We start from the raw sequence: 11,522 nt of genomic DNA, 5'->3' as shown, positions 1-11,522 counted from the left end.
TATACCTTATAATGGCTGCTGTTCATTTCTGATTTTATTGCTTCCTTCGATAAATTGACACTCAAACTTCATTTTCATTCACGGTAAATCCACAATCATCAACCAAAACCCACCTGCATTGGAATGTATACTCTCTCTGTCCATTTCTTAAATAATTCTGCTTTTTATTATTATTTGCCTCATCAATATGTTCCAAATAACCCTTGACATTATCTGCAAGCAATTTCTCATTGTCGAGAACAGACCTGTATAGATTACGGACTGACCTGCTCTCCAAACTTGATCTTTTCTACAACATTTATTAATTTACGACAAAATGAATACCACTAAAGGTCAGAAGTCAGAACATCACACACATCACTTATTTTGAGATATTTTGGGCATATACCAAAATACCTGAATATTCTCAAAAGAATCACTATCCAACCAGCTCTGTATTTTACAATGACGCAAGGAGTTGGCTGATAGCGTCGACGTAGGTTTTTCTGGTTGTAAATAAGTTGGTAATGAAGTCTGTTTTCTCGGAATTGGTGGTGCGCTGACTGACCTTCGATAAAGTCTGTTGGCTTGCTCCTAATAACAGTTTTAAAAGCAAAGTAACAAAATAATCTATCAATACAAAAGAAGAAAGACAACAGCGAAAAAGATGAATTGCCAATTGGTGTAGAAAGTACACATATCGTGAACGGTGCACCGTCGTAACTCATAAGCACCTGATAAATATCCCTATGTAATGAATCGCCTGCGAAAATTTCTTGCATAATTTCAGGCGTATGAACTTCAATTCGTCCACACTTTTCTTTTATATTAGTCCTTGACATCTTCACCACAAAAATTGTAGGTTAAATTAAATGTTGGAGTTCCTTCGAGAAACAAATAATGTAAAATTTCATTATTTTGAAAGTACTGGCACCTGTTGCTATAGAAACACACTCGACGGACTAGACCCAGTCTCTCTCAAAATTATCCTCGTTCAACTATTTTAACATGATTTCAGCTTTCCTGACTATGCGTTCATCATATAAAATTCCATTGTTTTTATCATAAAATTTCATGTAAAAACGTAGGTGTTACCTTATTAAAGACAAAGTACTATACACAGCTGACTAATATTTTAGTTGACATCCTGTTTCTTTGACAAAAATCTTTCAACATATTTTGAAGTAATTTTAAGATAATAATCAGGTTGATTTGGAAAGTAATCATGATAGCTAAAACCATGATTTCTTGATTTAGGAATGGCTGTTTCAATTTGCGTGCCTTCATGCCACTCATTAAATGATGTTATGGAAATGATTTTTGGCTGAACAGCAAGAGCTGCTTGAAAGCTCCTTCGGTAATATTCGCCATTATTTCGTGATCTAGTGTTCTCATAATTCCATGGACGTATACTTATATCAGTGTAGCCAGGAGCAACACTAGGAATGAAGATTGTATCAGTTTGGGTTGCAAATGATGCTAGAGCAGACCATGCACTCCAACGTGAACCATAGGTAAACCCATTCACAGCAAAATATGTATAAAATCCATCAAAGCCACCAATAGTTATAAAATCCCTATGCGTGAACTCAACAATTAATGCAATCATCACACAATCAAATCTTGTATTTCGTATGGTCAGTCTACCCTCAGGTTTTAATAATTCAGCCCATTCCTGTGGTGATGTATGGTAAGAGTCATATATGTACAACAAGGGTAAAAGACGATCATCACGAGTTCTATGTTTATAAAATGCTGGGTGTTTGAAGTAGTTTTCATGTATGTATATTACATCTTTCCTTAGAGTTTCTTCATTACGACCATTATATGGTTCAATATGTAGAGTAACTTTAAGACCAAAATCATGAGCAATATCTAGAAGCTTTGGCACAAGTCCATCAACAGGGATCCCTTGATCATCAGCTTTACCTGCAGGATACCAGGATACAACTACTACTCCTGCTCCTGAAGAACGTATCTGTTCCATGTGATTCTTTATCGTACTCACATCACTTGAGCTGTAGCAGCCAAGTTGTGGATAAAAGTCTGATCCAATATCATCGGGAGGGATGTGAGCCCCATTCTGGAACCTTTTAGCTATTTCTTTTCTCCAGTGTGGCAGGTATTTGTGATTCCAGTGTATGTATTTGCCATCTGTTTTTGGGTTCCCATACCAAATGTAGTAAAATATATGAACATTGGGTGAAACTCGTTGAAATTTTATTTCATCTAGTGCTTTGTTGTTGACAAATACCATGCTTGTTTTCTCCTTCCCTTCACCGTATCTACACGAACTTGCAGTTGTTTGCGAGCTGTATCTTCAATTGATTGTGATGTGAGTTTTCCTTGATCTAATTCATACCTGTAGCTGTGTAGTTCATGTCTTGTGGACGCCATCACTTTGGACACATTTTAAATATTAATCTAATATGTCCGATCTTTGCATTTTGTCCTTCAAAAACCCACGTAACATAACAAATAATTGTTAAAAAAGCACAAGCGATGAGAAACTGCCATTGTTTTCTTTTTGTACCAACAAAATAACGAAGAACTTTCATGATTTTCGCTAACAAAATCCCTCCATGATGACATGTCTCTCATATGAGATTTTCACTCGTTTCCATCAACTACAAAGTACAAGGACATTAATTTAGGTTGTGGTCGGTAATACAATTGCTTTCTCTCATCTTTACAAACACTCACATTAGTGCCTTTAAGAAATATAGGCTTCATTAATAGATAAGTAAACAGATCTCTAGCTTGTATTCAGAAAAGTGTATTTTTAATGGTGCTTACATAAAGACGAATGGAACGTTTTTTCAGAGGTTTACTTTATATTTGTAGTTAGGTACCAATATGTACCTAATACCTTGTTGTGCCTCTTGTTGAGCAATAATTTTGCCAAAGCAAGTGGAACAAAGCTCATCCCTACATCGAGGAAAACTTAAAACTCTGGAGATCGCTCAACCATTCGTTAAATGACCACCCGTTTACAGAGAGAAATATAGAGTTTGTCTTAAGTCTGTTTGTACGCCAAAACTCTCGGATAAAATCATTCTCGTGACATCAATAGACCACAGGCAAAGCAAGCCCAGTTATAACTACAAAAGCCGACTCCAAAAGCAGTATATTTGTGAAGAAAAAATAATGATAAAGTTCTGAAATTTACATAGCAGGACTAAAACTTGCGGGCTGGCTAAGCCAATAATTGGAACGTGTATGCTAGAGTATTTTTCAGTAAATGGTTTGAACCCAGGAGTATCGTTACATGTTTGTAAATGTAGATCGTCCAGGCTGAAGATGACTCTGACTCTGATGAAAAAACTCTGCAGATAAATTTGACTCTAAAGATGACTACCGCTAAGGTTGTCGAAACGTCAGTCAACAACAACAAAAACAGTCCTTCTCAGGACTATACCAACCTGGACGATCTACATTTACAAACATGTAGAGTATTTTTTGTTAAGCCACGATACGATAACTATAACAGTTTTGGTGCATGCATTAATTAATGGAAATCACTTTCTTATCGTGCCGTTAGCTGATGAAAATGTGTTTAGATATTTTATACAAATGGATCAAAAAAACCTTAAAAGAAGAAAACCTATTGTAAAATGTAAATGTTCGATATACTAATTTAACTGGTGCAATACTGCGCATATTTTGTTGCTTGAGTTGAGGGTTACTTTTAATTCCCAGCAGCAGGAAAGCTTTTCCACTAATATGACAAAGATGTGTAATACATGCACATAGATGACAATACTTTATGCATTCGTGAGTCTAGAATAGAGATAGGCATTGCAATTATCACAAATTATGATTCACAATACGTCAATCGAGAGGTCTTCTTTCTTTTATACATCCTACTATTAGTCTTAGATAAATATAAATAAAATAAATAAAAAGAGATAACAAGAGAATTGGTCTTATTAAGAAGTGATGATCTTGCATTTATTTATTCATTGACTTATCATGGGTGAAGTCTGTGCCTTGTAGAAGTATACTGATCATTAATTCCTAAAAGCAAAGAATACATGTACCAACTTTATAGATGTGTTTCCTCCTTATCTCGCAGTTTCAATGCCATTGACAGATGGCATTGACATTTCCAAAGGTGAAACTGAATTATTTTTCCCTGTTTCATTAGCGTTGTTGTTCCCAACTTCATTAGCGTTGTTGTTCCCAACTTCATTAGCGCTGTTGTTTCTTGCTTCATTAGCATTATTGTTTTCCGCTTCATTCTTAATCATCACTGAGTTATTCTTGGATGACGGGTGATCTTTATCTGCGTCCCTAGAAAGCATTTCAAGTAGGTTGTCTGAGCAGAAACAGCGCAAACAAAATGATTTCAAAGCATCATGGTAGCTATTCCCATTCTCTCAAAGTCCTAACACTTTTACCAAAATGGTGGTTATGACATCATGATAATTGCTATGAGTTAGTAACGCAAGATGAAGTGATAATTGGAAGAATAAATAACTCAGTTATAAAAATAATCAAATCCTTTAAATCAATCATGCATTATTTACACAACACCAAGATAAAAATACGAAGTAGTTATTACTTTGGTTCTTTGTAGATGTAGATCGTCCAGGTTAGTAGAGCGCTGAGAACTGAAGATGACTACCGCTAAAGCTGTCAAAACGTCAGTCAACATCAACAACAACAGTCGTTTTGAAGATGACAACCTCTAAGGTCATCGTCTGAAGGTGAGTTTATCATCTGAAAATGACAACCGCTAAAGTTGTCGAAACGTTAGTCAACATAAACACAAACAGTCCTCGAGACTCTACTAAACTTGACGATCTACATCCACAAACATCTAACGTTACTCCCGGGTTCAAACCATTCACTTTTGTGATTACTTTCAAAATCCTTTTCAAGCCGATAATTTGAAAAAATACATGAAAAACACACACAATAAATGATAAATCTTGCCTCCTCCTGTTATAATTAGAATCTTGAGTTTACAAGATGATGTTTTTTGGATTGCGTTTTATCATTAAGTGATTACTTTGATTGACAACTGTTTGAATTTCACTGATTTAAAGAAAGGAAAATTGCCGCTTTAGGTATATGCAATAGTGTTTTGCCCCAGACAACGTCGCTCTCATATAGACTCACAAACATCACTAAAAGCCACCTTACCTCTTAGCAGGTGAATTCTGTTTCACGTCATCATCATCTTCAGGGTGTACGTTTATATGCCAACGACAAAAGATGGATAGCCATACTGGTAGGAAACAAAGACCGTGAAGCAGACCGAGAACAACAATTCCTACAAACATTCTGAAGAAAATTCGGAAAATCTCTGAAGACGCAAAAGCTGTTACCACCATTCCTAAGAACGTACTGAAACCTAAGGGAAAAAAATTTAAGTGATAAAAGTTGACGGATAGGAAAACCATATGTATAAATCTATGATTCAAATCACTTCAATATATAGTTGTTTAATGGAGGTGAAAAGAACATTGGTAAGGATAAGATGCGGTACGATACGAATTTGTAAAACACCTACCGCCCATTATTACACTTGCCCCTGTCGTCCTAAGAGCTTCGATAACTTTTTGTTCAGGATTGTTTTCCGTGGAGAATACAAACGAATGAGCTACGTGAGCACTGTAGTCAACAGCAAAACCGATCGCCATTACCAAGTTGATCATTGAGATGGAGTTTAATGAAACGCCACATATATACATGAAACCTGAAAAAACAGAATAGTTGAAATGTCGATTTTATGGACTTACAATGTCGCCTAATAACCATGATTGCTACGTCTTACCTAGCAACTCAAATATCAGAGACACAAACCCAACCAGCACTAGAAGAATGACCAGCGGATTCACCAAAAAGAAACTGGTTGCAATAGTTATGGCAATAGCAGCAATGACAAGACTACGCGTGGTTTCGCTTTGGATGGCTATGAACTGCTCGATATAGATGAATTGATAGGAGCTTGCAAAAATAGGAATGCTTAGTTTATCCTTTAAATCCTTGCGAAAGGATTCCAAAGCTTTGCGAAGGATTACAGAACGCGATGTTCCGATCATATAACAATAAAATCGCGAAGAAAGAATCGTTGTATTGTCTTCAGCAAAGAAGATATCTTTCCTGAACTGTGGGTGACTAAGCAAAAATCATCAAGAGAATCTGAAAAGATGTAGAAACAAATTGCAAGGATAGTCAAGAGCATAATGAGTTGAACAATTTATACATTTTCAAGAACTGTGACTCTAGAACTCGTGTGCTGACATTTGAAACACAAACTTGTTTAATTAGGATTTTCAAACTCATAGTTTTGATAGCTATATTTGGTGATTAAATGTTGCAAGTTGATTTTTTTCAAAACAACTTTTACAACAATACATCTACGTGCATCAGAACCAATTAAAATGGAAAATATTGAAAAATTCTTTAGTAAAACTTGATGCAAACAAAAGCAGTTGACTAGTGACTAGCAATCCACTCAGTTTCGATTTCAACCAAATCCTTAGCTAAAAATATTAAACTCTTAATTTTCTAGTGTAAACAACCTCGTTTCAAAGTTGGTATGTCATAAGGATTTTCGGAGCAAGAGGGAGTCAGACAGGGAGGAGTTTAGGAAAGAAGAGTAAAGGAGAATGTCAGTTTTTTAATCTTTTTGTTGGACGCATATACAACTACAAACATCTTACCCAGTACATTTTCTGTTTTGTTTCGAGTTTTGTTACGCCATTTCTGAAGTTCTGTAAACCATGATACAATGTCAGGGCGAAAATATTTGTTTTCCCTCACAATTCCCATCAAACTACTCAATTCACTCTGCGTTAAAGGGTTGGAATAATTCACTCCAGACTCCACGATGATATCAACAGGTGCATCAGTGTTAAAGTACTTTTCGACTGTGTCCAAGAATTGTATATATATTGAACCATCTTTGGCCAAATTTCGACGATCAAAATCTTCCTTTAAAAAATGTTGTTCCATAAATACCAGCTCCTAACAAGGCCATCGATACAAGAGCAATGATCACTTTAGAAGGTGGTTTCATGATGAAATTTCCCCAGTACTCCATAAATTTGTTGGACATTTGCGGTAGGGGCTCGTCCCAACGAGATTTCCCAGGTGGTGGGGGTGGTGCTTTGATAAAAGGGAACATATCCCGGCGGCCATCAAGCATACGACGGCAATCGTATGACATAAAAGCCACAAACATTGTCATTAAAAATACAAATGCAAATGAAATGGCAAGTGCAGCGAATGTGCAGAAGTAGACAATGGATAAAAATCTTGATGAAGCACCAACAGCAAATGCGAGAGAGTCTGTCAACGTTGTCATGGTGACTGCCGGGCCGACGGTCTTCATGACAATGCCAAGCCTTTTGGGAATGTTCTGGTCTGGTTCGGACCTATCGAGCTCATCAACTATGATAAACATGTCATCGATACCAACTCCAATGACAAGAAATGGTAAAATTCCAACAATGCTGGTAAACGGTGTCTGTACCAGCATTGAAAAACCAAAACCAGTTAGAATACCAAAGCCAACACACAGTATACCACCAAAGGCTAACAAACCATGACCAGTCAAAGGATTACGATACTTGCCCAACATGAAACACGCAAAACTTATCATTATCGTGAATGTCAAGGATACAAGCTTCACATCGTTCCCGGTACTTTCTGCGATTGCTTCGTCGATACTGCGTTCTGCGTTGTACACCAAGGATCCGCAGTCTAAAGGGGGATAACTTTCCATTTTTTTCAAAAATTCTTTCTCCCAATCCTCTGAGGATTGATCAACATCATCACCAATCTCAACTCCTCTGATGTTGTAAACGAATCTCAATCCTTTTGCAGACAAAATTGATCCATTTCTGCTGTACTTTGCTTTACCAAGAATCCGTGAAAACAGCCGACCACTTGTATTCGTGTAATTGTTCAATGTAGGCAACAAATTAACGAAATTTTGCGAGTAATTAAACATCCAAAACGGTTCTTCCCGTTTACAGTAGCTCGTTGCTGCTAAAGGATCGCTTTTTATGTTTGGAAGACAAACGCTTTTGTATCGTGGAATGGAAACAATCGCCTCGTGAAGTTGAAATGCTTCTATAAAACACTCTTCTGTCAAAACGTTTGACTCATTTTTTCCTAATATAATTATCTCTGCCCTTCTAGCAGGGTCATAAAAACCGTAGTTGTTTGCCTTTCTCAGATTCTTTACTGATTCGCTGTCCTTAGGAGCATACAAGATCTCTGTTCTGTTTTCCACGCGAAAAAAAGCAAATCCAGATGCTGAAATCGCCATAAAGAAAACCGCCAGTAGGATTGTTTTCGAGGGATATTTACCAACTTTCTCACCAAGAAAAGAAAAAAACCGAGAGATTGTGTCGTTGCAAAAACGACATAGTTTAAGATATCCTTGCCAGGGATTGTAACGCTTCCAACAAGAAAGTCTATATTACGAAGAAAGACAAGTCAGTCATGTATATCAATGTGGCGACTGTGGTAAAATGGTGGTGATGTTGAAAACGAGGAGTGGTAATGTTGGAAGAAGGCTGGTAATGTTGAAAAGGAAGGGTGGTAATGGTAGAATGGAAATTGTATTTTTGAAAGAATGGGAGATAATGTTAAAGAATGTGTGGTATGATATCGCGAAATATTGACGAATCAAAATCAAGAATCATTACATCCCCCCCCCGGAAAGTTTAGGCAATGATTAAATCTGTATCCCTGAATGAATGACTCAGAAGAATTTTCACAGATGATTACAATGACATAACTGACAAGATTACGTGGAAACTTTGCATATAACAACATACACATACACATTTACCTCGACATTTTCAGCTGGCAATCTCTAAATGCGAACACAACATTAGAAATTGCTAAATAGATGTTTTTATGCACAGTTATAAGAGAGGGGGGTGGCGGGGTGCTCTTCGAAAACAGCCCTTGAAAATTCTTGGTTCACCGCTTTATGACATTTACTCCGGCGACAGCGAGGACTGAAAACCGGCTTGCAACGAAAGTTTACGAAACACAGATTTCAACGTTTCCGCACTAAATAACAAACATAACCAAAATCATAACGTTTTCATAATATTTCTATGTACAAAGGTTGCCATCTCTCCTTGCTTCCGTTATTGAGCAATTTTTCTTTGACAATTTTTATAAGTTGTACTCAACAAAAAGCAATTGAGAGGAAAGGGTTTCAAAAATATTACCTACATTAACTACACAACGGTCAGGTGTAGTTCCAATGAAATTATACAAACTTTTATATCGCCAAAATCCCTGTAAAATAAAAGCTGTTCAATATGCACTACAAATGTAAACAAAACAGCGTCATTCGCATTAACATTTTAATAACGGGTTCAGTTTAGCTTTAAAAACAAAAACGTCATAACTTTACCCTCAATGAAGTAGACTGAAGTAAAAAAACTCTGTTGATAATTGAATAAACCAATATGAATACTTATCTTCTCATGGTGGCGTCTGTTGCTATAGAAACACACTCAACGGACTCAGTGAACTCCATATATATTATTCAAATGTCGAGTTCACTGAACGGACTAGACCCAGTCTCTTTCAAAATTATCCTCGTTCAATTATTTTAACGTGATTTGCGCTTTCCTTCCTATGCGTTCATCATATACAATTTTCCATTGCTTTTATCATAAAATTTCATGTAAAAACGTAAGTGTTACATTATTGAAAGGAAAAGTACTATACACAGCTGACTAATATTTTAGTTGCCATCCTGTTTCTTTGACAAAAGTCTTTCAACATATTTTGAAGTAATTTTAAGATAATAGTCAGGTTGATTTGGAAAGTAATCATGATAGCTAAAACCATGATTTCTTGATTTAGGAATGGCTGTTTCAATTTGCATGCCTTCATGCCACTCATTAAATGATGTTATGGAAATGATTTTTGGCTGAACAGCAAGAGCTGCTTGAAAGCTCCTTCGGTAATATTCGCCATTATTTCGTGATCTAGTGTTCTCATAATTCCATGGACGTATACTTATATCAGTGTAGCCAGGAGCAACACTAGGAATGAAGATTGTATCAGTTTGGGTTGCAAATGATGCTAGAGCAGACCATGCACTCCAACGTGAACCATAGGTAAACCCATTCACAGCAAAATATGTATAAAATCCATCAAAGCCACCAATAGTTATAAAATCCCTATCGTGAACTCAACAATTAACGCAATCATCACACAATCAAATCTTGTATTTCTTATGGTCAGTCTACCCTCAGGTTTTAATAATTCAGCCCATTCCTGTGGTGATGTATGGTAAGAGTCATATATGTACAACAAGGGTAAAAGCGATCATCACGAGTTCTATGTTTATAAAATGCTGGGTGTTTGAAGTAGTTTTCATGTATGTATATTACATCTTTCCTTAGAGTTTCTTCATTACGACCATTATATGGTTCAATATGTAGAGTAACTTTAAGACCAAAATCATGAGCAATATCTAGAAGCTTTGGCACAAGTCCATCAACAGGGATCCCTTGATCATCAGCTTTACCTGCAGGATACCAGGATACAATTACTACTCCTGCTCCTGAAGAACGTATCTGTTCCATATGATTCTTTATCGTACTCACATCACTTGAGCTGTAGCAGCCAAGTTGTGGATAAAAGTCTGATCCAATATCATCGGGAGGGATGTGAGCCCCATTCTGGAACCTTTTAGCTATTTCTTTTCTCCAGTGTGGCAGGTATTTGTGATTCCAGTGTATGTATTTGCCATCTGTTTTGGGGTTCCCATACCAAATGTAGTAAAATATATGAACATTGGGTGAAACTCGTTGAAATTTTATTTCATCTAGTGCTTTGTTGTTGACAAATACCATGCTTGTTTTTCTCCTTCCCTTCACCGTATCTACACGAACTTGCAGTTGTTTGCGAGCTGTATCTTCAATTGATTGTGATGTGAGTTTTCCTTGATCTAATTCATACCTGTAGCTGTGTAGTTCATGTCTTGTGGACGCCATCACTTTGGACACATTTTTAAATATTAATCTAATATGTCCGCTCTTTGCATTTTGTCCTTCAAAAACCCACGTAACATAACAAATAATTGTTAAAAAAGCACAAGCGATGAGAAACTGCCATTGTTTTCTTTTTGTACCAACAAAATAACGAAGAACTTTCATGATTTTCGCTAACAAAATCCCTCCATGATGACATGTCTCTCATATGAGATTTTCACTCGTTTCCATCAACTACAAAGTACAAGGACATTAATTTAGGTTGTGGTCGGTAATACAATTGCTTTCTCTCATCTTTACAAACACTGTAAGACTCACATTAGTGGCTTTAAGAAATATAGGCTTCATTAATAGATAAGTAAACAGATCTCTAGCTTGTATTCAGAAAAGTGTATTTTTAATGGTGCTTAGATAAAGACGAATGGAACTTTTTTTCAGAGGTTTACTTTATATTTGTAGTTAGGTACCAATATGTACCTTATACCTTGTTGTGCCTATAGTTGAGCAATAATTTTTCCAAAGCAAGTGGAACAAAGCTCATCCCTACATCGAGGA

The 11,522-nt window shown here is 36.4% G+C and overlaps 3 protein-coding genes across 3 annotated transcripts; all 3 read right to left on the bottom strand.

The window, feature by feature from the left end:
* Window positions 1-1,112: 1,112 nt before the first annotated feature.
* Window positions 1,113-2,604, bottom strand: LOC124441309 (glycoprotein endo-alpha-1,2-mannosidase-like). The gene has a single exon (XM_046991759.1). The coding sequence runs from the start codon at window positions 2,234-2,236 to the stop codon at window positions 1,115-1,117; it is 1,122 nt and encodes a 373-aa protein (XP_046847715.1). The 5' UTR covers window positions 2,237-2,604; the 3' UTR covers window positions 1,113-1,114.
* A 1,036-nt stretch (window positions 2,605-3,640) lies between these two features.
* On the bottom strand, window positions 3,641-9,533 carry LOC124442370 (patched domain-containing protein 3-like). Its single transcript, XM_046992871.1, is given in 8 exon segments — window positions 3,641-4,272; window positions 5,128-5,338; window positions 5,498-5,683; window positions 5,762-6,069; window positions 6,072-6,129; window positions 6,654-6,933; window positions 6,935-8,414; window positions 8,795-9,533. Coding segments are annotated over 8 exon segments (2,760 nt in total). The 5' UTR covers window positions 8,803-9,533; the 3' UTR covers window positions 3,641-4,043.
* An 86-nt stretch (window positions 9,534-9,619) lies between these two features.
* Window positions 9,620-11,197, bottom strand: LOC124442369 (glycoprotein endo-alpha-1,2-mannosidase-like). The gene is given in 3 exon segments (XM_046992870.1): window positions 9,620-10,161; window positions 10,164-10,295; window positions 10,298-11,197. Coding segments are annotated over 3 exon segments (1,419 nt in total). The 5' UTR covers window positions 11,133-11,197; the 3' UTR covers window positions 9,620-9,709.
* Between the last annotated feature and the right edge of the window lie 325 nt (window positions 11,198-11,522).

The sequence above is a fragment of the Xenia sp. Carnegie-2017 genome, unplaced genomic scaffold (genome assembly GCF_021976095.1).
Source record: "Xenia sp. Carnegie-2017 unplaced genomic scaffold, XeniaSp_v1 HiC_scaffold_20, whole genome shotgun sequence".
Lineage (NCBI taxonomy): Eukaryota > Metazoa > Cnidaria > Anthozoa > Malacalcyonacea > Xeniidae > Xenia > Xenia sp. Carnegie-2017.
The sequence above is the reverse complement of the archived record's forward strand: the minus strand, read 5'-3'. Positions and strand labels throughout refer to the sequence as shown.

What these genes read in the sequence shown, in the direction of transcription:
- LOC124441309 (XM_046991759.1), bottom strand. Translation starts at nt 2,236, where the DNA reads ATGGTATTTGTCAACAACAAAGCACTAGATGAAATAAAATTTCAACGA.